The 27,803-nt window shown below is 55.3% G+C and overlaps 1 protein-coding gene across 2 annotated transcripts in view; it reads left to right on the forward strand.

The window, feature by feature from the left end:
* Positions 1-26,725, forward strand: part of FBLN2 (fibulin 2) — a 52,555-nt gene extending 25,830 nt beyond the window's left edge. The window contains exons 4-17 of one of the 2 annotated variants that reach the window (XM_003796209.2): positions 3,200-3,380; positions 6,693-6,902; positions 7,540-7,653; positions 8,466-8,567; positions 10,543-10,683; positions 14,786-14,920; positions 16,123-16,260; positions 17,835-17,978; positions 18,102-18,230; positions 18,714-18,839; positions 19,806-19,922; positions 20,376-20,504; positions 24,865-24,988; positions 25,889-26,725. In XM_003796209.2, coding sequence (XP_003796257.1) covers positions 3,200-3,380; positions 6,693-6,902; positions 7,540-7,653; positions 8,466-8,567; positions 10,543-10,683; positions 14,786-14,920; positions 16,123-16,260; positions 17,835-17,978; positions 18,102-18,230; positions 18,714-18,839; positions 19,806-19,922; positions 20,376-20,504; positions 24,865-24,988; positions 25,889-26,246 — 2,148 coding nt within the window. In that variant the 3' untranslated portion in view covers positions 26,247-26,725. The remainder of the gene's footprint in view (positions 1-3,199; positions 3,381-6,692; positions 6,903-7,539; positions 7,654-8,465; positions 8,568-10,542; positions 10,684-14,785; positions 14,921-16,122; positions 16,261-17,834; positions 17,979-18,101; positions 18,231-18,713; positions 18,840-19,805; positions 19,923-20,375; positions 20,505-24,864; positions 24,989-25,888) is intronic. The other variant, XM_012809247.2, reaches the window with a different exon arrangement.
* The last annotated feature ends 1,078 nt before the right edge of the window (positions 26,726-27,803 follow it).

Here is a 27,803-nt window from a genome sequence, read left to right on the forward strand (position 1 = left end):
GGTATCAGGGATGTAGCAGTGGGTAACACAGGTGACAGTCCCCACCCTTGAGGAGCTTCCTTTCTAGTCAGGAAGACAGAAGATCAAGATGAATGTGTTAATGTGGGGTTAGCAGGTGATCCTGCTAGGGAAGAAGAACCAGAGGGAGGGGATGAGCAGAGTCAGGGCTGGGAGTGCTGGAGTTCCCGCTGACAGGGGCTGGGGTTGGCCTCCCTGAGAAGGGGCATTTGTGCAAAGCCCTAGCAGATGCTGAGCCAGGAGTGGTCTGCAGGAAACTCTGCAGGAACACTTCTAGGCAAGGAACAGCAAATGGAAAGGCCCATAGGTAAGTGGCCGCTTGGCATGTTTGAGGACTGGGGCGGGGTGGGGGAGACTGTGTGTCTGGGGTAGAGTCAATGGGGTTGGAGCAGCTGGAGCTGAGGCTAGAGAGGTGATGGAGCAGAGCCTGTCCATCATCGGGATGCTTGACTCTGAGTGAGGTGGATGCCAGGAAGAATTTTGTAGGGGATGGTCACTGAGGCCGGTTCTCCTGTGTGGGCAGTGGGATCAGGACAGGGTAAAATCCAGAGGCAGGAGCATTTAGGGATGGGGTGTGTGGTCCACTAGGCCCGGTAGCAGTGGGCACAGGCCACCCAGAGTCCTCTGGTTGGAATGTGACAGATTGCAAATGTTTCTCTGAGAACTCTGGTCTCTAAGTGCAGAGTTCACGGGGCCTGGAAGGGACTTATACAAGGAGACCAGTGTGTGTGCTAGAGCTCCTGCTGGCCTCTGGAGGCCAGGGCCAGGGCCAGGCCAAGCCACAGTCATGCAGGCTGCAGCTGTCTCTTGCGCTGTCACCACTGATTTGCTGCACTGGAATCCCAGGCAGAGGCAGGAAGAGGGCACAGGAGAGCGTCCCTTTCTGTACATGTAAATTATTTATGATTGTGGTGAAATACACACAATGTGAAATTTGCCACTGTAACGGTTTTTAGGTGCACAGTTCAGGGGCTTTAGCACACTGACATTGTCACACAACCATCACCACCATCTCCTTTTGAGCTGTTTCATCTTCCCAGACTGAAACTCTGTCCCCATCAAGCACTACCTCCTCATTCCCTCCTCCCCTCGGCCCCCAGCGACTGCCATTCTCCTTTCTGTCTTTGGGAATCTAACTTCCTTAGGGACCTCATTTATAAGGAATCGTATTTGTCCTTTTGTGTCTGGCTTATTTCACTTGCACGATGTCCTCAAGTTTCATCCACATTGTAGCCTGTGTCAGAATTTCCTTTCTTTTTAAGGCTGAATAATGTTCCATTGTATGGACAGACCACATTTATTTGTCCATTCATCATCATAGGCACAAGGTTCCCCTTTTGGCTATTGTGAATAATGCTGCTTTGAACTGGAGGGTAAGAAAAGCCCCCTTCTTTGAGGGCTGTCTCTGCCTCTGCTTAGATCTCATTGGCTAGAACGTCATCTGTTGGCCACGCCCAGCTGCAAGGCAGACTGGGAAATGTAGTCTTTATTTCCTGGGAGGTCCAGTGCCCCATTGAAAATGAGGAAGAAGGGAAAACAGAAGTGGACAGAGAGCTGGCTGTGTGCAGCTGCAGAGGGTGGGGGCAGTTTCGGGAAACTGAAAGGTGGAACTGAGGGCGGAACAGTTTCAAGGAACGTTGCAGAAGGGGCCTCATCCCAACTGGGAGTGGAGGGGAGGAGTTGAATTAGCCTACCCTGTCTCAAGCCTGGGCGACAATGACAGAGGCCTCTAGATGTGGCAGCAATTGGGGGAGGATTTTGACTTCAATTTTTGTCAGAATGAGGTCGATTTTTCCTAAAAACAACTGGTGCTAGTGAGAGGACCTTTTTCACAGGTCACTGGAGAGTCCCCTTTCTATCTTTTTGACCCCAAACCAGTTCTCTTTTCTGAGCTGCAGCTTCTCCATCTGTGAGACGGGATAATAGTCTGTGTCTCATGGGTGGCTGTGAGATCAGAGGTGATGCAAGCTAAGTACTTTTGAAGTATGTCGGTCAGTGGAAGTGTCTAGCACTGAGAGGTGCAGGCCTAGCGTGTCAGTTAACTATTGCTCTGTAACACACCATCCAAACCTTGGTAGCTTGTTTTGGCTTAGTGCATGAGTCTGTGGTCAGCTGAGTGAGCACTTTCACTGACCTGATCCATACTCAACTGATTTGGGCTGGGCTTATGTCAGTGGATGGCTCTTCTGGGGCCCGATCTGGGATACCGTCATCTGGGGTGACTTGTCTCTGCTTCATGCAGTCTTTCAACCCCCAGCAGACGAACAGGGTCTTGTTCAGCAAGTGGCTATGCAGGGCTCCAAGAAAGGAAACAGAAGCATTCAAAGTCTTGTGAGGTATAGGCTAAGAACTGGCATGCCGTCGTGTCCAGCTCATTCTGTTGGCCAAGGCAAGTCACAAGACACAACTAAGGGATTGGAAGTACATTCACTCCGTTAAAAGGAGCGGCTGCACTATCACATTGCAGAGATGGTGAACACAGAGAAGAGTGAATAATTGGGGGTTTTATTGTAACCAATCTCCCACTGTATCTTAAATAATTAAATAAAATTTATTTTTAGTGACATGCAGCCTGGGGTGGGATACCTTTGTATTCCCAGAGACCCAGGCTTCTACTTGTCTGTTTAATTGTCTTTAGCTTGTAGCTTCCATCTTCAGGGTCACTTCATGGCCCAAGATGGCTGCGAAAGTGCCAACCATTACATGGGTACTCAAAAGAGGAAGGGGGAGAGCAAAACAGATGTACTTCCAAGTGGAAGTTCTCCTGAAAGCTCCACCCAGTGAATCTATCTAACTGCAAGGGCGCCTGGGAGATGCTGTCTTTTAGTCAAACTGAATAGAATTGGGATCTGCAGTAAAAATGAGCGGATAATTAAATGAGCGGTGTGGCTGAGGATTAATTTATAGTTTCTTCCACAAAAGGCCATCTGCTTATTACTTATTTCAAAAAACTTATGTTGGTCCTACCCTGTGCCAGATCTAGGAAATGGAGGCAGGCAACTCCTTTGCCCCAGGAGAGCATGTCGGCTGGCAGAGGAGACAAGATAAGGGTTAATTTAGCCCCATTAATCAACCCCTTTCCTGAGCCTGGTCCCAGGATGTGCCCTGGGGATGCTGTATGAATCTCATGAACTCTGAGGAGCCAGGAAGTGGACAGTGATGGCTGTGTCTCTCCTTCCAGCAATGCTGTGACTGCTGTGGCCTGGGCCTCCGTGTGCGGGCCGAGGGCCAGCCGTGCGAGTCCAACCCCAACCTGGGCTATCCCTGCAACCATGCCATGCTCTCCTGCTGTGAGGGCGAGGAGCCCCTCATCATGCCTGAGGTGCGCCGGCCTCCAGAACCCGCGGCTGCACCACGGAGAGGTGGGTGCTTGCTCTTCCTGGCTGGGCATGTGGGGCCAAGACTGGGTGACCTCTGGCCTTCTGTGGGACCCTATCATCGTCTGTGGCTTGAGGATCGGGTTCTGCTTTAAACAGTTCTCTGATCTCATTATTTCCAAGATGGTCATCGTATTCACGTTCCTGTGTTCCACCCACCTGACCACCAGCTGCTGTCCGTCACCCTTCTACTGTCTGCTCTCTTTGTCCACCCACACATCCACACATCCTCTCCCCCACCTACTTTTTATCCATTCATCCATTTCGCTCACCCCACTCACCCTTCCATCCTCTTGTCTATCTGTCCGTCCATTCACCCAGTCACTCCCTCATTCATCCCCTATCCCATTCTTTATCCATCCGCTCATCTACCTGCCCACCATCCACACATTGCTCATCCTTCCATCCATTTATCCACCCACCCACCCACCTACCCACTCGTTCACTCACCTATTTGCATATTAATCCATCCATCTTTTGTCCATCTGCTAGTGAGTTCACTCACAAGCCCAGCCAGAAACCTCTCACTTGTTCACTCACTCACTCACCCTCCCTCTGTCCATCTACCCTCCATCCCTGTCACCTGCACCATTCTTGTTTCCCGTGTGCAGTGTAACTGCACACAGACATGGCATTCATGTGCATTTCCTCCACTTCTTGGTGGCTCCTGTAGGTAGAACTGCTTTTTTTCCCTCTGTCTCCTAAGTGCCCAGTCCAGAAGATTCACTAACAAATGGATCAATAATTGGATGAATGATGGGTTCACTTGGTGACCCATTCACCACAATAACCTGAGCCCTTTGAGGGATGACCAGGCTGTGACCTCCTTTGCCCCTGTTCAGAGCGTGTCCCTGAGCAGCCCTGGGCAGTGTTCATGGGAGCTGGAAGCCCACTGAGCCTCTGGTGCCAGTGCAGACCCTGGAGCCTGAATCAGCTTAGCCACACCCTGGAGCTTCCAGCCCTCAGTGTCCCTGGTGTCTCCTTCCTATCCTTGCTTTGTACTTTGACCTCTCTTCCAGCTGCCTTGTCTGGTGCCTGCCCCCCGGTCAGGGCCATGTCTGTGCCCAGTCAGCCACAGGTGTCCTCTGTGCAGATGCCTTGGCAGCCCTGGGCTGGTGCAGTGAAGCCCGGGCAGGCCTCCTTGTGGGTGTCCACACATTTACCCTTGACTGGCTGGGGAAAGATGTCCAGGAGGATTCCAGAACCACTAGTCCCGTTTTTTCTCTGTCCTCTGTGGACCATCTGGGCCCCTCAGTGTGTGTCCCGGGCCCCTCATGGAATGACAGTTAAGGCCACAGAAGCACTCCTGGTATCAAGGTTAGACTCTTGGCCTCTGGAGCGAGGCAGACCTGGTTTGAAGCCCAGCTCCTCTGTTTCTCTAGGGCAAGTCATAGGCCTTCTTGGAGCCTTCATCGTTGTATCTTTCAAACGTTGGGTCATACTCCTCACCTTGTTCAGTGCAAGAACGAATGATGTGATACTTGTCAAGGGCTTATGGCAGCACCTGACAAAACACCCAGAATGGCCCCCACCATTGCCATTTCCATGTTTTAGTAGGTCAGGGGAGGAAGCTGAGGCTCAGAGAGGGCAGAACCGGGTCTTTGGCACAGCCAGGACTGGATGCCATTGCTCTGATGACTCCCATTTCTGCTTTGGGCTTCTTCACCCTTGGCTCAAATCAACCCAGATCTCTGTCACTAGAATGCCAGGTGGCAGGAGTCTCTGCATGGGGATTAAGATGCCCTCCCTGAGCACAGGCTACTGAGGAGGAGCTCACACCTGTGGGGTACAGATGGGAGGTCAGGGCAAGGCAGGAGTGAGTGTGAAATTTGGACCAGGCCCGGGCATCTGGCCCGACCACCCCACTAGCCTGTTGTGGTGCAGGGGCTGCGTCCGGTGCAGGGAGGTTGGCTCTCAGGGGACTGGTGAGCAGTGGTATGAAGGCCAGAGTAGAACCCAGAAGAGTCTGGTTCAAGGCAGAGTTTAGGAGGAAGTCTGTCTTCAGGGTGGGTGTCTGGGAAGGGTGCAGGTGGGCAGTAAGCCTTCACCTGGGCCTCACAGGGCCCAGAGCCAGAGGTGTGTGTTCCTTCCTCCTGTGAGGAGCGCACTGATGAGGGTGAGCTGAGTCTGCTTCCTGGAGGTGCTGCCCAGCCTGCAGTGCTGAGAGGCCCTGAGCCAGGCCCATCTACTGCCCCCCTGCAGTGCTTTCTCCGCAGGCCCAAACTATTGCTGCCTCACCCGCAGGCGCCAGCCAGGGCTGATCGGGCTGCAGCTTAATATAAACACCCTCCATATGAAACACGTTCCTCAGACGTGACTTCATGCAACTGCTCTCTCGGGGGGCTCAGCTGCCTGGGTTTGATGGGAAGGGTGGAGGCCCTGGGCTGGCATGGAGCTTGGAGGGGCTGTGGCCCCCCTGAAAGTCCTGCTATATGCCTTTCTCATGGCTGCTTAGCTCCAGGAGGCTTCCTTCCCACTCTCCCCTGCTGCCCACTGCAGCCCTGAGAGGCGGCTTTCCCCCCAATTCAGGAGGCCCAGGGAGACCTAGCACTGTCTCAGATGACCCAGCCAGGGAAGGCCCGGGCCAGTGTTCAGACCTGATCTGATGGAACCCAGACTTGGGGCCCTTTCTGTGGCTAGGGAAGGTCCTCCCTAATATCACTGAGGTCCGGGGTCTGAGATCCAGTTTAACACTTTAGGAAGAGTTTCTCTGTGCCCCTGTTCTATTGCAGGGGACTCAGTGAGGAATGCTTAGACCTGGTTCCGGTGGGGTCACTCTTACAACCAGAAGTCTGTTCATCCTTCTATCCATCCATTCCTCTGCCCGTCCATCTAGAAATTTGTCAGAATATCCGTTTATCTCTTTGTCTGTCCATCCATCCTCTCATCTGCCTATCCATCCATCCACCCATATGTCTACTCACCCACTCCTTAATCCACCCATCTATCCATCCATTCATCCATCCATCTAGCCATCTGCCTGTCCACCCGTCCACTTGCCCATCCATTCATTCATCCACCCACTCATCTGTCCACCCATCTCTCCATTCATCCATCTATCCATCTGCCTGTTTGTCCATCTCTCCGTCCATCTATCCATCCATTTAGCCATCCACCTGTCCATCATTCCACCCACCTATCCATCCATTCATCCTTTACTCACCCATCATGTATCTGTCCACCTGTCTGTCCATTTATCTTTCATCTGCTGGACACAGAAGTCCTGGTGATGAGGCCCTGTACTGGTTTCCTGAAGCCCATGGTCTTGGCTATCTTGAACACTAACCCCTGCCCTAGTTTCAGAGGCGGATGTGGCAGCCCGAGAGGCCCTGTCGCTGGGCACGGAGACCGAGCTGCCCAACAGCCTGCCTGGGGATGACCAGGATGAGTGTCTGCTCCTCCCGGGGGAGCTGTGCCAGCACCTCTGCATCAACACTGTGGGCTCCTACCACTGTGCCTGCTTTCCTGGCTTTTTGCTGCAGGACGATGGCCGCACCTGCCGCCCAGGTGAGGGCCCTGATGGCAAGGGCAGGGCTGTGGGCACAGCTGATCTTACCCATGGAGTGTGGCATTCTAGGGGTGGGTACCATGGGGCCCTGTCACCGCCTGCCTCTCTACATGTCAGAACCTGCAGGAGCCAGAGGTTAGGGTTAGGGTTAGGGGTTAGGGTTAGGGTTCGGGTCCATCTTGTAAGGCTGAGTAGACAGGTTTCCCTCCTGTAGCTCTATTTGCAGTGACTGGGCCCCAGTGGCCTGCCCCACATTTGAGCTCAGGCCACAGAGGCTCTTGCCAAACCCCAGCTGTGTCCCCAGTGCTGGGCTAGTGGTGGCCCGGCAGGGCGTTCTCCCAGACAGCTGCTCAGGGATTGATTTCTTTTCAGTCTAGACACTCTCCTCCTCCTTCCTCACTCTTCTTGTCTGCCTCCTTTCCTTCACCCCTCTCTGCCCTGAGGAGCTGAGGTCGATCTTGCCCAAGGTTTATCTGTATCCCCAGCCTCAGTTTCCTCTCTCCTTAACTAGGGTAGGGGGATTAAATGTTAGTGCCTGGCGTCATGCCCAAGTGTGGGAAGGACATGTGCCCGTTAGTGCCTGAGGTCTGTTTGAAGCATGAGACACCCTCCTTTCGCCTGCTCTGCCTGTGACAGACAGTGACTCCGCACGGCCAGAGGCCACACAGAAGCCTGCACTGAGGTCAGAATTTGCCCAAGTGTCCCCCAACATCATCCCTCTGCCACTGCCGCAGCCCAACACCTGTAAAGGTAAGCAGAGGGTGTGGTGTCCCTGAATAGGGCCTCAGGCCAGGGTGGGTCCAAGCTGCTTGGGGGTGGTGAGCCCTATGGTGCGGGGAGTGTGCAAAATGGCTCTTGCCCCCAGGGTGCTTTCTGCCCTGGGGGTTGGTGGGGCTTCCCTGTCTGAGGTTGGGTGAGGAGCTGAGAAGGTAGCTGAAGAGGTGAGATTGAGGGGGCTATGTGTGACCCTAAGCAAGCCGGTTAACTGCTTTTTGTCTCCATTCCTATAAAATTGAGAAAATGAAATCTTTGCTTGCTGAATGGCTGTGCAGGCTCCATTCAGCAATGCCTAGAAAATTCTTTTCCCCAATCTCCTTCCTTTATCCTCTCCTTTCTTTCTTTATATTCTTTTTTTTTTTTGCAGTTTTGGCCGGGGCTGGGGTTGAACCCGCCACCTCCGGCATATGGGGTCAGCGCCCTACCCCTTTGAGCCACAGGTGCCGCCCCCTCTCCTCTTTCTTCTTCCTGCCTCTGTGCCTTCTTTCTCTTCCTCCTTCTCTCTCTCCTTTCCTCTGTGTCATTCTCACTGTCATCACTGTGCTTGAGGGATGGGTTCGACCTGAGTGGTGGTGCAGGCAGACCCGGAAGGTCATCCCTGGCACCAGCTAGTGTTGGAACTGTCTGGCCCGGTGAACCTGTGAAAAGGCCCGGGAATGGGCTTCCTTGTTTCCCAGTCTGCCGCCTCCTGAGTGTCTGACCCATAGGTCAGAGCTGGGCAGACGAGCCGCTGTGGGCCAACACCACAGCCGGGTGGCCTCTAACTTCCGTGTGGTTCCCTCCAGACAACGGGCCCTGCAAACAGGTGTGCAGCATTGTTGGGGGCTCGGCCATGTGCTCCTGCTTTCCTGGCTATGCCATCATGGCGGACGGCGTGTCCTGTGAAGGTGAGTATTTCAGGGCTGCCCTCCTACCTGTGCAAATCTGAGTTAGCCTGTGATGAGGGCCCCCAGGTGGGGCTAGCTATGACCTAGAACTTGCTGAGTTCATGAGGGAGCAGATTTGGCTGCTGTGATGAAGACCCCCAATATAGCAGCTTAAACAGTTACTCTGTGTCACATCACCATGTGCACGTGTGCTCCAGGGTGGGCCACAGTGCTGTTGCAAAAGGCCCAGGATCCCAGGCTCCTTCCATCTTGTTGCTCTCACATTTCCTAGAGCAGTGGTTCTCAAACTTGAGTGTGCCTCTGAACCCCCTGGAGACCTGTAGGGAGTTTTACCAAATCCCCAGAACTCCTGATTCAGTGGGCCTGGGGTGGGGCCTGAGGATTCATAGCTAATGAGGTCCCTGGTGATGTCAGTGCTGCTGGTCCATGGACCATGTCTGGACTTACCTTGTCCTTGAGGCTTGCCCTGGCCTGTGTGGCTGAAGCCGTTTTGTTTCTACCATGTTCATGTCCCAGCCTTGAGTGGACAAAGGGAAAGCAGGAAGCAGAGCCCAGTTGTTTTAAGGGCACACCCAGAAGTGTGCCCAGTGGGCAATGGAGGGTGGCTGGAGCATAGGAACCCTTGGCTGGGTCTATTATGAATACCAAGCAGGGGAAGAGATATTGGTAACAATTAGCTGCTTCTGCTACTCGTGCAGGGCCCAAGAAGGCACACAAAGCACATCCCTTTCATCCTGGGAGCCCTGCCTCAGCCAAGCCTTGTCTCAGTGGGGCCTCTGCAGGTTGGGACCTTTCCACTATAGAATGGGGCATCAGACCCCCCACCCAGGGGATTGGTTCCCGTGGGGAATCGTGTCTGAAGAACCAAACTGAGAGGTCTTGAGAACCCACCTCCTCATGTCTGGAGGTAGGGAGCATGCAAAGAGCCTAGCAAATGCATCAGTTCAAGTACAATTTCAGGAGACGAGATCTAGGGGGTAGCAGAGTGAGGTCTGTCTAGGAAAATACTCTCATCCTCCCAGAAGTTGAAGTCCCATGTCCAGTGCCATCTGAGACTGTTTGGATGTGAACACATGCCATCTCACAAGCCCGGAGGGGACAGCAGACTTGCCCATGCATAGCATGGTGGTGGGCAACAGGCCAGTCTCTCAGGGGTTGGAAACAGGGCTCAGGTCCAGGCAGCGCCGTGTCCTCTGTGTTTCCCCCCCACTCCCATATCCTGGGGTCCCGAAGACGAGAGGAATGTATCTCTCTTGGGTCAGGACTCCTTCAGGCCCAGCCTTGTGAGGTCTCTCTGCCTCTGCCAGCCATGCAGCCTGGCCCATGTCTGCACCTCTCCCATTGTCCGTCCTCCCCTGGGGGGCCTAGCAGTGAGAGCTGTGGGCCCAGGCCAGAGGTTGGCCACAGGCATTCTGAGGGGCAGCCTGACCTGTGGAGGAGTCCTGCATGGCTCTGCTGTTTTTAATCAAGTGAATTACCAGCCATGACAAGCTAAAGAATTTTTGAAACATTTCTAGATTTTGGGTTTCTCTTAAAACTTGTAAAATCTGCCTATGAGGGGCCCATGCCACTGACCCTCTTTGGACAGAGCACAGGCCCTCCAGTCCCCTTAGAGCCCCCCATGGCTCTTTCCCAGTTCTGTTGCTTCCTGGCTCCCTACGTGCTTGAGTTTGTACCCCTTTTGGTGACGTGATCCCCTTGGCTGCCTGTTGACGTGGGGCATGTACAGTGCTGCCCGACTGTGAGCAGGCCCAGCGCCCTCTGAGTCTCGCCTCACCACCTGTCCTGGGCAGTGGGTCCCAGCGCTACACACTCAGCCTTGGGCCCAAGGCCCAGCAGGGCCACAGAAAGGCTGGGAGGCCCTGGGCAGGCCCCTGCCTGTCTCGGATCTCAGCTTCTCCCTCAGGGATGCTCTATGGCAAGTCACGTGCCCGCCTAATGGCCCTTCTGTTTTTCCTTCTGTGGCTGCCACTAGACCAAGACGAGTGCCTGCTGGGCGCTCACGATTGTAGCCGGCGACAGTTCTGTGTGAACACCCTGGGATCCTTCTACTGTGTCAACCACACAGTGGTCTGTGCCGAGGGCTTTATCCTCAACGCGCACAGGAAGTGTGTGGGTAAGCCAGAGCCCTGCCTGCCGCCCACTGCCACGGCCGTCTGCTCTGCCCCACGCCTCGCCCGCCACACTGCGGCCACATGCTAAAGGGCCTGCCCTTTGCATGTGAGCTCTCAGCACAGCCGGCACCCATGCTCCTGTCGTGCCCTCCCGTCCTTGTGTCCTGTCCCACTTGTCTGCCGGCTCCACTGGGAAGCTGCATTCCCTGGGGACATGTTTGTGAGTCAGGAAACTCTGAATGTGTGCCTTGGTGGGTCACTGACCCCACCTGGGCCATAGGAAAAGGAGGTCAGACATGCTGGCAGCAGGGTAGTGTGTGGGGTGTGGAGGCAGGAGGCCTGGGCTCTGAGCAGGACCCCTGGAAGCTCTACACCCTGGGATGAGTGACTTGTCTTCTCCAAGCCATGGTTTCCTCATCTGTAACAGGGAGGCTGTTGATCCTCCTTTGAGGGTTATGTGACATGTGAACAGATAGCTTATCAAGTCAGCTGCTTAGCTTGTCCTTAGATGAGACCAGAGTCACCTCCAGAGATGAGTGGACAGATGCTGGGATCTGGCAGACCCCGCCTTAGCACCAGGTTGTTGTGTAACCTGTTGTGTGACCCTGAGCTCTGGAGCTTTCCTCTCTGAGCCTCTGTTTCTGCCCTGTAACTGCAGGGTTGGAAGACTAGGTGAGGGCTCACACTCAGCCCAGCTGGGGCCAGTGCTTGGGAATACCTCTTCCTTCCTGTCTCTCAGTGCTTGTGTGGGTCAGGGGTAGGGCTTTGGGAGTGCCCAGCGGGCAGCTAGGAGGGTGGACTGGATGTGTTCACATGTTTCACGGAGGAGACCTGAGTCCCTGGCCTCGTCCATTTCAAGGTCCCAGTTAGAGATGGACTCAGAGTAGCCAGGACCCCCAGCCAACCCTGGTAAATGCTGCAACAGAGAAAGACACAGGCAGAGAGTGAGGTCTTCCAGCTGGTGGCACGTGGAGGTGCTTTCTGGAGAAGGTAGAATTGCACTGGTCTCCAAGGATAGACAAGACTTGGAAATGAGGAAGGGCCCTTGGGGTGGGAGCACCAGCTTGGACCAAAGTGTGGAGGCAGGAACAGTGCAGAGTGTGTCCAGGGCACGTGACGAGGGACCTGTCTGTCTTTCTGTGCTTGGGGACCACGTCCAGCATAGATGTGCCCCTGTCCTCCCTCTTCACTGCTGGGCAGATAGACCCATGGTGCTGGGCTGAGTGGCCACTGCAGACATGTTTGCCCCAGGCCTCCAGCTGCGGGCACAACATGTGCCCTCCTGGGCCTGCTTGCCAGGGGCTGGGTGGCTCCTCCTGTCCGGGGTGGGTCTGTGTGTACTGGACGGCAGATCCCTCCATGGATCCCAGGGCTCCCTCCCTCTCACCTCTCCTGAGTGTGTGGTCTCCCCTGGCTGTCTGGAGCTAAAAGGGCTTCTCAGGCAGCTGGTAAAGGGGTTCTAGGAATAAAAGAGCAACCGTGTTTTCCATTCAGCAAAGTTTATGAGCTCACATTCCCCCTCCTGCCCCCTCTCCCTCTGCATCCACCCTTGCACACACTCATACAGCCTCCTGTTCATCCTTCCTCTCTGCTGGCTCACCTGTTCATTTTGTCATCTGTCAGCACCTACAGACCTCTGCTGGTGCAGCTGTTTGCTCTGGGCGTGTTTCTAACCCAGACAGGTGAGACTTGTGCTGGGATGAAGAGCGTGCCGGTGTCCAGCTCCTGGCATTTTTATTTTCTAGTCAAAAGACATTAAACCAGGCAGGTAAACTCTCTGAGCTTGCATTTCCTCATCAGTAAGTGAAAATAATAGCACCCTCCTCCAAGGGGCACTGGGGAGATGAAACGAGTTAGTCCCTGTGATGAGCTTGCTGCCCCTTGATGTCGGTATTTTGATTCCACCATGTGTTGAGCTGAGGCACCTGCAGAGATAGTGAGCTCCGGTCCCCGGAGGCCTCTACACCGAGTGGAGTGGGACAGTATTGGCTGTGGCCTCTGCCACAGATTCCCCCATGCGTTACCATTTTGTCTTTTGTGCCCTGCACTTTGAGAACTACCTTAGGCCCAGAAGAAAGTGCTCTAGGCAGGTTGGGTAGCAGGAAGACAGGGGTGAAGGGGGGGCGCCCTGGCTCTGAGGCCCACCCTGCACAGGGCTTAGACAGCGTAGAAAAGGGCGCAGCTCTGGGCCTGTGCTCTGGCTTCCCTTCTTGGTGCTGCCAGGTGCCATCTGTTTGACTGTGGTTCAGTCACATCAATTCTGGGAGACCTATTTCCTCATCTGTGAAATGGGGCAGGACAATGTCCGAAAAGCTGCCCTGGTGAGCCTCAGTTAGTGCTGGCGGCTACATTTATTGCTGAGATTCCTCCAGGATGTGGGAGGCTCTGTACGCTGCGTGTTTCTGGGCTCCTGGGATCAGAAGTCTTTATCTTGCTCAGCCAAGTCTTCCTTGGGAGCTGCTGGCCCAGAACTCTCTCCTTCCTTCCTTCCCAGCCCACCACCCCCAGGTCCAGTTCTGTCTGCCTGTGTGTCATTTGGTTCTTTCCCTGTGCCCTTGTCCCCACGCCTTTCTACCTGACACCCTAGTTGTCCTTGGAGGTTTAACTGACATGTCACCACCCCTGAGAAGCAAATCTTGTGTTCTAGGAGCAGAGTGGACATTCTCTGCCCCGAATTTCCCCTCCTACCTACCTGTCCTGTCCTCGAGGACCAGGACTAGGGCTGCAGAGCCACTTGGCTGCAGGAGCCTGGCACAGATTAGGCGCTAGTTAACATAGGTCCAGTGAATGAATACGCAGAAGGAAGTGTGTCCCCTGCCAGAGGGAGCACCAGGGGGCGGGACCTGGCACATTCCTCCAGCCTTCCCAGCCCTCGCCCTGGTGGTTTGGGGTGAGTGGTGTCCGTGGTTCTCCTCCAGCCGCCCTGCTGCTCTCCCCTTTCTCTTTTGCTGCTTAGCCCTGGAGCCTCCTGCAAATGGGTCTCCATGTGCCCTCTCCCCCTGGTGCCCCCAGCCACCTGACCACTACCAATTACTATCTCTACTTGGATCCCCTGTGTGAACTCAGAGGCATGTTGCCTCTTGACTCTTTTTTTCTTTTTTTTAATTTAAATTTAAGGTTAATATGAGGGTACAAACAATCGGGTCATAATATTTGACTTTGTTAGATAGACTCTCTCTTGTAGTTGTGTCCCACACTCAGAAGTCCTCTTGGCTCTTAAACTCACATGGCCAGGAGGGCTCCCTGCACCTCCCCACTGCCTTGTCCCAGGTGCTGGCACTGGCACCTGTCCAGCTTCAATCAAGCTCATAGCCCTGGCTTCTCTTTCTCTCTCACCTTCATCTCATCCATCAGTGGATCTTGTGGGTTCTACCTTCACAATACTTTCAGAATCTGGCTGCTCCTCCCCACCTCTGTGGGTGGTGGCCCGTGCTACCAGATTTCCTGCCTGGACCATCACCCCACCCCCAGCCAGGGTACCCTGGTCAAAGTAAGTCAGATCAGTCCCTCCTCTGCCTGGGATCCTTTTTGGCTCCCACTGTCCCTCCTGATAACCCTCCTTTTCTTTTTGTTCTTGCAGCCACACCTGCCGCCTGGCCGGCTGCCTTATCAGGGCCCTTGCGTCCTTGTCCCCACTGCCTGGACTATCTGTGTGGCTCATTCTGTCACCATTTCATTCTTGCTCAAATGTCCTATTCTCTGAGAATCCATCCCTGCCCCCCTGCTTTAAAATGGCACACACACTGCTGCACACGGCCCTCCTTTCTCATCCATAGCAGTCATGACCACCTCCTTTTATGTTTGTTTATATGTCTGTCTGTTGTGTCTCCCCTGAGTGTCTGTTCCACAGGGGCAGGATTCCTATCTGTCTTATTCACTGAGAGAGATATCCCTAGTGCTAAGAACAGTGCTTGGCACATAGCGGGTGCTCCATAAATCTTTGTTGAATGAAGGGATGTGTGGATAAGGGGACATCAGTCCCATCTCTAGATGGGGAGCACCTTGAGGGCAGGGCAGTGCCCCCTCCCTGCTGGTGTCTGAGGTCTGCTCTCAGCCACTATCCTGGGAGCACCTCAAAGGCTCTGATGGCCTCTTTCCCGGCAGACATCAACGAGTGTGTGACGGACCTGCATACATGCAGCCGGGGTGAGCACTGCGTGAACACGCTAGGCTCCTTCCAGTGCTACAAGGCACTCACCTGTGAGCCTGGCTACGTCCTTAAGGATGGCCTGTGTGAAGGTGAGAGGGAGAAGCTGAAAGCCCCACCCCTTCCACCCTGGCCCCACCCCTGTCCCAGCCCCACCCTAGGCCTGCCCCTCCCCATCCCTGGTTTGCCTACAGCCATCTCCCTTCTGGCAAACTCCCCTCACTTAGGCTTCCTGCAGGTGGCAAGACCCTACAGATGGTGTTTGGGACAGAACATGGGTTCTCTGAGGCTGGGTGGAGGGAGACCAGGGTCTATTCCAGCTTTGCAATCGCTTGCTGGTGCCTGGGTGCCAGTCACCCCCCTTGCGATAGCATCAGTTTCCCTGTTTATGCCTTGGGGTGGAGCATGACGGAAGGATCATTCTGTCCTTTTCACTGGATTATTCTGGCCTAAGAAGAGGGAGAATTTTTATTCAACTTTTTCAGCAAATATTTCCTGGGCTGCTTTTATGTCCTGGCAGGGATCTGGGTACCAGGGATCCAGGATGGATGTCATGCCCCTTCTCTGATCTCGTGTGTGGGGGAGATGGGTCCACACATGCACACAGGGAGATGATGGAGGGGCCACGGGGCCACGGGTTGGGTGCTTCTGTGGGTCGGGCCCCAAGAAGGCCCCTGGAGGAGGTGAGGTCAGAGTTGAGACCTGAGTGATGACAAGCTCCTGGGAAGTATCTCAGGCTGAGGAAACATTAAGTGCAGAGGCCCATTGGTACTGAGAAGGAAGAGATCCTAGCATATTCCAGAGACAGAAAGGTCTCAGAGAGTGGAACCTGTCGGCCCCCGTTGCAACCTCCCTGAAGGTGTCCACGCATGACCTCACAGGAGGCATTTAAGCGTCAGCCCCATTTCTGTCTGCCCGTGGACCATGTAGGCCAGACACCTGGGTTCTGGTCCCAGCCCAACACTACCTAGCTGTGGGACCTTGTTTGTGCCTCAGTTTCTTCCTTTGTAAGATGGGACTAGACACAGCTTCTACTTCCTAGGGCCGATATGAGGATTAAGTAGATAAATATATCTCAGTGCTTGAGACCAAGGAAATGTGGTTTTGCCACGGTTCCGACTGGGATATGGGCTGAGTCAGGGACGAAGCTCCACCCTTTTCCCGGATGCAGACCATTGTGACCATCAAGGTCATGGTGGTCGGAGGTCAGGGAGGTGTGGGCAGGGCTGCGGGCGGTTGAGGGTCCGGGGCTTGCCCACCCACTGGGCCCTGACACCTGGTGTCTGTGTGGCAGATGTGGACGAGTGTGCGATGGGCACACACAACTGCCAGGCGGGCTTCTCCTGCCAGAACATCAAGGGATCCTTCTACTGCCAGGCCCGGCAGCGCTGCATGAAGGGCTTCCTGCAGGACCCTGAAGGCAACTGCGTGGGTGAGCAGGGCTGTGAGGCTGTGCCTGGCCTGGGGCTCGAGGGAGGTGTCATGAGGGGGCTCCGAGAGCTTTAGAGACCAGGCAGCCTGGCGTGCTGCTGTGTCACTCAGGTAGGCACTGCCCTTGCCTGAGAGTAGGGGTAGCAAGTGTCCCACCCCAGGAGGCACCTGCAGAATGGCAGCTGCACTTACTACTCTGAGATGTCTGACCTTGGCTGAATTATTTCTCCGGTGGCCTCAGTTTACCCATCTGTGGGGTTAGACTGGATGCATATGTATTAGTTCTTTCTTACCCAGGCAACCGTAAGAGCTGTGTTTTATGTCATGACCTGGCACATCCATACACATCCAGAGGCACCTGGAGCACAAACTTCAGAAATAATACGTACTGCATATGATGCTCACTGAAGTTTTCAGAGTGCTGATGAGGCCTTCTTGAATAATTCCATGCTTTGCTCATGGGTTGAGAGCTGTAGTTTTGACAGATGCCACACTAGCTATTATCTTCAAGTGGGTCTGAGATTCCTCATTCTCCTCACCCCTTATCAGTCCCTTTGAAAAAGGCTGTTGACCTATCCAGAAAGCCAGGAGGCCCCACCTGCCCAGAGGTTCCTGACCCCGTCCCTCCCAGGGGGAGGGCACCAGAGGCCCCTGGACAGATTGCATCTGAGTGGGGGTGACCAAGGCCATGCTCCACCGTGGATGAGTGACACAGGGAGATGGCAAGACAGGCCATTGGGACCAGTGCTGGGGTGGGCAGCACCACCATGCAGGGAGAAGACTGCTGTGCGGAGGGCGGCTTTGACTTTGTCAGAAGGCTTTCTCAAGACTTTTGGGGTGCCCCTGGCCAGTCTGGGAGTGGAGCCCACCCTGAGATGCCCCATCTACTAGCTCCTTACCCTGTGTCCCCACCAGTGTCACAGGACCCCTCAGCACCTTGCAGTCTTGCGTCTGCCTGGGACCACCCCTTTTCACCAGGGTCAGGGCAAGGTGGGGAGGGATCTGCCCACTTCACTGAGCTCCTCAGTGACTCAGGGTTCTTGATGCTGGTTCCTGCAGCACCGTAACAGGGCCTTTCAGATGGGGAGAGACGGAAAAGGCAAACACGTTTATCAAAGTGGCAGCTATTCCCAGGTGCTCTGATAAACAATAAAATAAGCAGGAGGTGAAAAAGGAAAGACTCCTCCACCTCAGCTGGTCCAAGAGGACCTCCCTGAGGAGATGACATTGGGCAGGGACCTGAGGAAGCAGGCAAGCCAGCCCTGAAGTTATCCAGGGGCCCTGCGGTGGGCCCATTCCCCAGGGGCCAGTGGGGCTGGGTTCAGTGTGTGAGGGAGACAGATGGGGCAGGGTGGTGGCCCCTGAAGGCTGGGCAGGGTGGCCACTTTTGCATTTGTAGTTGTCCCAGAACCTGGCCTGATGTCCGCACTGCACCTGGCTGCCAGGGGTGGGACAGCCTTGCCCTGCAGCCCTGACCAGGGAAGGGCTAGAGCCAGGAGTGGACACGTCCCAGTGTGTCCCCAGGCTCAGGTGCTGGGGCCTGGGGCCTCCCATCACCCACACCTGCTTCTGCAGACATCAATGAGTGCACATCGCTGTCCCAGCCGTGCCAGCCGGGCTTCAGTTGCATCAACACCGTGGGCTCTTACACGTGTCAAAGGAACCCCCTGATCTGCGGCCGCGGCTACCATGTCAGTGAGGATGGAGCTAAGTGTGTGGGTAAGTCCAGGTGCCTCTGCCCACCAGCCAACCTCAGCCTGTCCAAGCTCCCCACTTGTAGGAGGCCCATGTGGAGGGAGGGCCCAGGCCTCAGGGTACCCTGCTCGTCCCCCACCCCTGCAGATGTGAATGAGTGTGAGACAGGCGTGCACCGCTGTGGTGAGGGCCAGGTGTGCCACAACCTCCCTGGGTCCTACCGCTGTGACTGCAAAGCTGGCTTTCAGCGGGATGCCTTTGGCCGCTCCTGTATCGGTAAGTGTGCCGGGGCTCGGACATCTCAGGAGCAATGGGCGGGGCCTGTGCCCTCTGTGCCCCTCCGCATCCCCACACACCACGACCTACTCCTTGTATCCCACTGCCTGAACAGTGCCCCCCGGCCAGGCCAGCCTTGCAGCTGGCCGCCTCCCCCTGCATTCCTCTTCTCCGCCCGCTCCTACCTGCACGCTGTGTCCCTGCTGTCTTGTCCCCGTGTGGCTCTCCTCCCTCTTTGCTTTTCTTGGTCTTGGTGTCTGACGTTTCCTCCTTTGCCTCTTAGGGTATCTGTCTGTCTGTCCTTTGTCCTCGCTCTCTGCCATCCAGTCTCCTTGCTCTTCCCTTCCCAGTCCAGGCCTCTCCATCTTTTCTCTGAGTCCCTCTCCCACTCAGCACCCTCTGTGGTCTTGGGTAATACCTGAGGGTGCCAGGAGCTGGCTTCCAGGATACCTACCCTCTGCCCGCCATTCCCCCCCCCCCCAGATGTGAACGAGTGCTGGGTCTCACCGGGCCGCCTGTGCCAGCAAACATGCGAAAACACGCTCGGCTCCTACCGCTGCTCCTGCGCCTCCGGCTTCGTGCTGGCTGCTGACGGCAAGCACTGTGAAGGTATACTGGCTCTGACCTCTGACCCAACACAGCCTAGCACCTACCATGGGTAGATCACCATGGAAAACTGAGAGCCATGCTGGTCCTCCTCCACCCTCCACCTTTACCCATGCCCTCCCTGCCAGCCCCTTCCCTCCACCTCCTTCTGGCCAAATACTCCTGGCCTCCCCTGGTCCTGCTGTTTCTAGCCTCAAATTCTCCTACCCCACTGAAGGCCTAGGGCCTGGTTCCCTTGGACTGGAAGGATTGGGTGTCTCTGTTGTCTGCACCCCAAATGCGGTTTTCACAGGCAGCCTAGCTCTCTGCCCCTCAGACCCCCAGGGTCTGCCCTGGTCATGGTCACAGTGACCTGGATCTCAGGCAGGGTACAGAAGGCAACCCAGAGAACCCAGGAGCCACGGAAAGTGCCACCATGCACACAGGTCCAAGGTAGCCTGACCTTCCTGACTCTCCAGAAGCCAGAAATCTTGATGTTTATGTAAAATCTGCTGGTTTTTACACATTGATGATGGATTTAAACTTTTAAAGAATCCACTGAGTTAAACAAGCCTGTGTGCAGACTTGGGCCATGGAGGGCATCAGAGGCCCCTCTACGTGATCACTCACCGTGGAGGCATCCATGGCTGATGGGGGGCCTGTCATGCTGGTCCCCAGCATGTTTGTGGTGTTGATGAGCTAGGTCCTGTGGGGATGTATGTGGAGTGAGGCCACCAGACTGCTCAGTGAGGAGGCGGGGCCCAGCCCAGGCCTGAGGGGTTTGGCCCCACATCCCTGGTGCTGTCTTTCCCAGCTCCTCCCAGCCTGGAGCCTCATTCCTCTTGGACTTCTGGGAAGGCCATGCGTCCCTTCCTACTCCCCTGGCCTGCAAGAGAGCATGACCAGGCCTGGCTGTATTGAGGCAAACCTTGTCCCATCATTCATGGGCTGGGAGCATCCTTCTATGACTGGTGGCTGGTGTCCCCACAGATGTGAACGAGTGTGAGACCCAGCGCTGCAGCCAAGAGTGTGCCAACATCTACGGCTCCTACCAGTGCTACTGCCGCCAGGGCTACCAGCTGGCCGAGGATGGGCACACCTGCACAGGTACCTTCCAGAGAGGTGCCCTTCCACTGTGCCAGGGACACACATAAGTTTTAGCATCAGCTCTGAGTTTGAGTCCCAGCCCTGCAATTTCCTGGCTATGGGGCCTTGGGCAGAACTTGCCTCCCACTTTGACCTCCTTCTCTGTCAAATGGAGTGATGGTTCTGACATCAGGAGAGCGAGGGATTCAGTTAAATATCACACATTGGTGTGCCCAGGCCCAGTTGGCACTGATTAGCACTGTGTAGCTGTTACAGAGCAGCCGCAGGAAGTGGGCACTGGGGTGGGAGGCCTCTTCTGCTTTGTGGCCTTGGACAACTCTCTTCCGCTCTCTGGGCCCTCTGTCCTCCCAGAGTATGGGCCCCAAACTCTGTGGCTGTGACAGGGACAGACTGGTTGGTGGCTGGGTCCTGTGCTGCACGGGGCTTACCGGGGGCTAAACCTCTCTCTGACAGACATCGATGAGTGTGCTCAGGGCGCTGGGATCCTCTGTACCTTCCGCTGTGTCAACGTGCCAGGGAGCTACCAGTGTGCATGCCCAGAGCAGGGCTATACCATGACGGCCAACGGGAGGTCCTGCAAGGGTAAGCAGGGGGCCCTTGCTCTGCCAGGCCTTGGGCAGGCTCTGAGCAGGCACATGGCTGGCGTGTGCTTGGACCTTCAACACCAAGTGCATAAATGGTAACTGAGGCCTATGCCTGGAATGAAGAGGGTGACAGTGACAGTTTTGCTGCAGCTTGGTCCAGGCTTGGGCTCAGCTCTGGACCTTGCCCTGGGAGTGAGTGGGTAAGGGATACCGTGGGGTGGTTCTAAGGAGGCAGGAGACCTATCCAGTCAGGATACTGGAGAAGGGCAGCATCGGGGTCCCAGTCGCTGCTCTCAAGTCTCTGTACTTCTATGTGAGGATGGGGGAACAGGCAGGTCTGTGGGCCCAGAGGGTGGAGTGGGACCCTTAGGTGTAGGGGAGGTGGATAGAGGGAGGTTTTTCCCAGCCCTGGTGCAGAGGGCATTCTCCTGATGAGGGCTATGCAGAGCCAGGAAGGGCTGCACGGTGGGGAGGGGCTCCCTGGCCCTGGGAGCAGACAAGCCTGGGCTGGGTAGTCACCTGGAAAATTTGTAATTGAAAATTTGTAATGTCTCTGGATAGGGACCAGGTTCTGTGATGTTTAAGGTTCCTTCTAAGCTAGAGAGTCAGGATTCTAAGTTGAATGCCATCAACCATTAAATTCTGGGCCTGGCAAGTCACCAGGGCAAGGCTGGGTGGAGGGCAGGACGCAGGGGGGACACTGACTTCCCCTAGGAGAATCAGTCCTCAGCACTGCAGAGCTCAGCACCCCCAACCTTCTCCTGGCTGTAGGAGTCACGTCCTCCCCAGATGGTGAATCTGAGTGCTGGCCGTCTTTGGGATTTGACTAGGGCCCTGGCCCAAGCTTGGGCATCTTCTTGGTCTATAAAGGCAGGTCCTGTTATTCCTGACCCACCTACCCGCCCCCCGCCACCCCCGGGTCAGAGTGCCCAGACTGTACGGAGTTACACTAGCATGCTGCAGCCTAGTGGTTTCTACCTGTGAATGGGGGCTGAGGTCATGTTAGCCACCTAGCCAGCTGTGTGTATTGTCTGTTTTCATTAATGCAGAGCAGAATGCTGGGTAGGGTAGGTGCTGTGGCCCAACCCAGGACGAGTGAGTGTGTGTTGTGCCTCCTCTACTCCTTGTGTGTGTACTCAGTTGCAAAAGAAGCCCTTACTGTAGGTGAATGTAAAACATAGCCACAAATTAAGTGAAAAGAGCCTCAACAAGACCCTGTAAATCAGTGACAGGGAGGCCTGTTAAGGTCACGGACTCTGGCCTGGGTCTTCATGGCTGCAAAGCCCTCTGCTCTTTAATTTAAAAAAAGAATGGGTAGGGACTCTGTGAAAGGTAAGGATTTTACTTGCCATATGCTCAGCTGGGCAGGAATTACAGCTTTATGCTTCTTGATTTCATGTGTGACACCAAGGCGCTGCGCCACCTGGTGGCAGACCACAAGTGTGGCCATTTCTAGGAAGGCCCTGTCAGATATCGGCAATGACATTGGCTCTTGCAGACACTTCAGAGGATGGAAACTCTCCACATTTAGGATGATCTTTCCCTGGTCCCTCCTTCTTAAGCATTTGGGGGAGGATCTGGTGGACACCTGGACATCCACATGGGCCTGTGCTGGCCAGCAGAACAGGCTCCCCAGGGCCAGCACGTGCCTGCCGTGGGTGTACTGACCTCTGGTGCCTCTCTTCTGCTCAGACTCACCCCCAGCTGCTCTCTCTGCGTCCTCTTCCTGGAGTGGCTGCCTCTCTGTCTTACATGGCCTGTGCCCTGGTGAGGCACGGACCCCCTCTCTTTTGGCCCTGCTGTGTCACCAGCCCCCACCCAGGAGATTAGGGTGAGCTGGAGCTCCCCTTCATCTGATGCCCTTTCTTCCTCTCCAGACTCTCCTTCTGGAAGAGTCTTCCAACTGTCAAGGAGTGGACAAGGGCACAGGGGCTCTCTTGGTGTCCTCCCCTTCCCAAGTCACTCCATGTACCTGCATCTGCAGCTGCTGACCGTAAGGCCAAGAGGTTGTCCTCGTTGTACCCTGTTGTCCTTTTCTGACTCAGGCCAAATACTGAGGTCTCTGAGCTCACACAGGACAAGAGGCTGGCTGTAGGGGGAAAGAATATGCTGGCCAGTATCACCACATGCCTCTTGCCACTCTCTAATAATAATTTAAAAAAGGGACAGAAAAACGTGAAGGAGTTTAGAGTCAGCCGCCTCTCCTAGAATGTATGTATGTTCTAGGGGACCAGGGCCATGTCTGTCCTGGTCACCAGCTCCAGGAGCAGGACCCAGCACATAGTAGGTGGTCACTGAGCACTTGACCATGTGACTGAACTGAGAGGCAACTACTGTTCATATTTGCATGCATTTCCTTCTAGTCTTTTCCATATACGAATACATGTGTCCTGCACACACACTGCCACTGTGAAATATTAGTGAGGACTCACCATGCTTAAGCCGGCTTTTCCAGGATAAGCCCTTCTCACATTCTCTCCGTATGGCACACTGGCTTTTAGCAAGACTCTGTCTCACTCCTGACTTGTCCTGAGCTTCTGCCTTCTCAGTCCTTCAGGGGCCCTCAGAACCCTCTGGAAGTGACTGCATTCTGCATCCTTGCTGCTTTTGTATTTTTCTGCCCACCAGAATTGTGGCTGACCCTTGCTGTCTCTGGTGAGGCTGCAATGCCAGCCCTGGACACAGGCCCTGGTGCAGCTCCTGGGTCAGCTGCAGGGCCAAGGGCATTGGGAGCCTGGCAACCCTGATGGGTGAAGCCCCTGGTGTCCTAGGGAAGCCCTGCACAGCTGCTGACCCTCCCCTGCCCTTCCCTTCCAGGCATCTCCATCAGTGCCCACCCCATTCCTGCCCACCCAAGCTCAAGCTCCAGGGTCAGCAGAGTGGGTGGCCCAGGGTGTGGGCTAAGGAGCAGGAGGTCCTCTTCATGTGGATCCAATTACTGCACAATCAGTAGGATGCACCCAGCCTGTGCCCCACCCTCTCAGCCACTTGCCATGTTTTCCCCATCTGCCTCTAGACCACCCTGGGACATTGGGGTTGGGGTCATTACCCACTTTACAGAGGAGAGAAGTGGGCCCTGGAAAAGGTGAGCTGATCCCTGCAGGAGAGCCTGGTGGCCAGTGGCCCGGAGCCCAGAGCAGGCCTGGATTGTTGAGCCCTGACCCTGCTGTCACCACCATTGACCCTGAGCACTTCTGTGGATTCCAGGCAACACTGGGACCTGCCTTGTGGGGTTGGGGGGAGTGCAGAGCACTTCAAGCATTGTAAGGACGTCAGGGGGTAGACTCTGGACACAGGCTGGATGTTAGGATCATTACTATTATGCTGTTGTTAGGAGTCAACTTGGCATCATGACTAGCTGCCAGACTCAGGCAAACCTGACTTGCTGTCCCACCAACTGCTGTGTGACCTTGAGTGAGGCTATACACTTCTCTGAGCCTCAGTTCCCTCCTCTGTCTGAGCACATGGCTGGGGTGAGGATCAAGTGAGGCACAATCCCTGAGCACAGTGTGGAGGATTGGAAAACAAAAACTGAAATCCTCCAAGGCTTCCCCTGGAAACCCCCCTGCTTCCTACCCTGGGGACAGCCCCCAGGTCTCCTGTGGCTGCCCTCTCTGGGCTGAGCAGCAGATCCTCAAAGCTTCCCCAGAACTCACTAGCTGGGCCTCGCACAACAGAATGTGTTTCTGTGAGGTGCGCGCACCATGGAGGTGAGAAAGAAACACCTCTGTCCTCCTAGAGCCCAGGCTGAGGAAGGGATGGGGGAAACAGGACAGCTGTATAAAATAGTCTGGGTATATCTCACAGTGAGAGAAGCAGTATATGGATGAGAAAACAGCATGGGATGGAGGGTAGTATAGGGTGGTCAGAGGAGCTGTCCTGGAGGAGGTGACTTGAATCTGAGACTCACAGGATGAGAAGAAGCCACTGTTGGAAGATGTGGGGTAGTGCTCCAGCCGTGGCAACAGCATGTGCAAAGGCCCTGGGGTGGCCTAAGAGGCAGCCTGTAGGGTAGCTTAGAGCTGGTATGGAAGGGGAAGGGCCCCGGAGGCCCTGCACTGTGGGCTTGGTGCTGGTGGGGGGACTTGGGTTTTTATTCTGGGAGCATGTGAAGTCATCAGAGGACAGAAGATGACTTACATTTTTAAAGCAAGGGCCCAGCTTCTGGGTACAGAGCAGGCAAGATGGGGCATGTGTGGCTCAGTGTCCTGAGGGCTGTGTTCTCACAATCAGGTCGGGCTTCTCTGAGGCCCAGGCCTCTAGTGCCTGCTGGGGTGGCTCAGGCTGGGTGTGGGACCCCTGTTGGGGGTCCTCAGCTGTGGAGGACCCCTTCAATCACCTTTCCTGTGCTCCCCCAGACCTGGACGAGTGTGCACTGGGAACCCACAACTGTTCCGAGTCTGAGACCTGTCATAACATCCAGGGTAGCTTCCGCTGCCTGCGCTTTGAGTGTCCTCCCAACTACGTCCGTGTCTCCAACACGTGAGTGTCCCCACCCTGGCCATGGACCCAGAGACCTTGCACCAACGCTGTGCCACCCAGGGGAGAGGGCAAGTGATGGGTGCCCCTGTCTAGACCAGGTCCCCTTCCTCACAGCCCCTGGCTGCTGCTCTGGGGTCGCACTGATTGAAAGCCAATAAAAGCTCCATGCAGAAAGTTCAGTCTCGAGAAGGAAGGGAAGGAGACTCACAGAAAGTACCCCTCCTTCTACTCTCTCGCACACAGATTAGTGCTGCGTAACAAAGTATTCCAACATTTAGCACCCTAATGCAACAAATGTTTATTTCACAAGGTTTCTGAGGGTGGGAACCAGGGAGCAGCAGGGCCGGGTGGTTCTGGCTCAGGGTCTCCCGAGGCTGCCAGCTGGGTCGCAGGATCCTGCTACCTGCCCACGTGGCTCTGGCCTCTGCACAAGGCTGCTGTGATGTGCCATCACCCAGCTTCTCTAGGTCCCCAGATGAGTGAGCGACAGTCCCTTAACCTCAGTTAAGCTTGTAACTGACAGACCATCGCTTCTGCCACCGGCCACGCAGTCCAGCACTGTGGGAGGGAATCAGCCATAGTGGCTGCAAACAGGGGGAACCCCTGAGTGCACTGGAGGAAGGAAGGAGAAAGGGGAGGAAGGGAGGAGCGTAGGGATGAGTAAGAACTGCTGGTAAACCCAGCCAGGCCTCTACTAAGTGCCGCATATATAACCTCCCCCATCCTCTCAGTGACACCAGGCAGGTGTCAGTCACCTGATCTCACAGGTGAGGCAACAGGCCCAGATGCTAGGTGATTCCCTAAGGGTACCAGGCTAGGGAGGGTAGAGCCAGCCACCAACAGCACCGTGTCTGGGGTGGGTTGGAGAGCCCAGGATGACCCAGCCCCTGCGCCCCGCAGGAAGTGCGAGCGTACTGCGTGTCAGGACTTTGTGGAGTGCCAGAACTCGCCGGCACGCATCACGCACTACCAGCTCAGCTTCCAGACGGGCCTCCTGGTGCCCGCGCACATCTTCCGCATCGGCCCAGCACCAGCCTTTGCGGGGGACACCATTTCCCTGACCATCGTCAAGGGCAACGAGGAGGGCTACTTTGGCACGCGCCGGCTCAACGCCTACACAGGTGTGGTCTACCTGCAGCGGTCGGTGCTGGAGCCGCGGGACTTTGCCCTGGATGTGGAGATGAAGCTCTGGCGGCAGGGCTCTGTCACTACTTTCCTGGCCAAGATGCACATCTTCTTCACCACCTTTGCGCTGTGAGGCGTCAGGGCTGCCCTGCAGCTGCCGCCAAGCCCCTGCTCGCGCCTGTGGGTGGGGCCGGGTCATTACCCTGGTGGTGCTTACTAAGCTTTGTAAATTAACTTAATTTTGCTGACTTGATTCTTCCGGGGCTCTGGGCCTCTCCTGTGCCCTGTAGGAGGGTGCCCAGCAGCAGGAGGTGAGTCCTCACAGCACTGAGTGGGAGCCGGAGGCCAGCTAAGGGCTGTGGTGCCCGGTGGGGGACGGCCACAGCCTGGACATGGCCTCAGACCCCAAGCGCAGCGACCACGTTGGGGCCTTTGGCGTCACCTGGATGACCTGCCACCAAAGCTGACGTTTCACGTCGTGTTCCACTGTGATTCATTCTTTAAAACCATGTTTAATTTTTTTGTTTAATTATGAAAGTAGTACATGTACATTGTAAAAAATAAAATCAACTAGTACAAAAGGGCTATAAAGTAAAAAAAAAAGTAAAATGCTCCTGGGTCCCTGTATTTTTTGAAAAGTGTTTTGAGTTTGACAATGGCATCTGAGTGTTCCCAAGTTGCCAGGTTCGTGGTGTGCTTGTCGGGTGTTAATCGAACCCTTTCTTGATGTTTTACTCAAATGATGAGCTCCCCTTGGGGGTAAACAGAGGCCCACTTTGGGATCCTTTCTTCTGTGTCTGCTGCTCCCACCTCCCGCCCCCTACACTATCCCTGCACCGAGACCTCAGCGACTGGCTTGTCACTTGGAAGGCATCTGGAGCTCCAGCACTGGAACCTACCGCTGAGACCTAAAGACGTCAGGCCAGGCAGTGGACTTCAGCAGAAACATAAGGGTGGGGGGGAGTGGGGTTTAGCTTTTCCAGAGAGCTCACTGTAAGTTTCTGGAGCTTTTAGGCTGCTCAAGGGAGTAGAGTATGAGAACAGGGGAAACTAAGGCAGGGAAGGGCCATGCTTGCAGCCTGTGGCCAGGGCCTGAGCCGTGTCTGGACCCAGCTCTGAGGACCTGGAAGGACGCGTGCTGCTGCCCTGGGCGCCCTCTGAGCCAGTGGGTTCCTTCCTGCAAGCAGCCCATGACTTGTGGGTCTTGAACTAAATGTAGTGGGTGGCGGTGAGCATTTAAAAAATGATGTGGGATAGGCAATATCTAAGTCTTCACAGTGTTCTACAAGCCCCAGTGCGTGTTGTCTGTGTGTGTACACATGCGTGCACATGCACACACGCGGACATCAGCACACCAGCTCTGGCTGGTGATGTGTGAGAGGCAGTTAGGGGGAGTGGGCCTGGGGGTTGCTGGAAGGGCATGCCCAGCTCCAGAAACTGCCCCCTCTGGTTGCATGGCCTGGGATGGCCTGCTGTTTTCATTCTTCAAAACAAGTCCCCCAACTACATCTTGATGTAGAATCCTTCAATTTTGAGATGTGGAGACTAATTAAAGCTTTTGAAGAGCAACGCTGACCTACTGGAAGCCAGTTGATGTAAGGAAGCCTGCAGTGGAGGGCTCACAGTCTTGGGGCCTTGCCTCCCCACCTGCTCCTTTCTGGCCTCTGTCCTCAAGAGGGTGTGGCAGAAG

This window comes from Otolemur garnettii, unplaced genomic scaffold (assembly GCF_000181295.1).
Source record: "Otolemur garnettii isolate 467f Iridium unplaced genomic scaffold, OtoGar3 scaffold00101, whole genome shotgun sequence".
In the NCBI taxonomy this organism is placed as follows: Eukaryota; Metazoa; Chordata; class Mammalia; order Primates; family Galagidae; genus Otolemur; species Otolemur garnettii.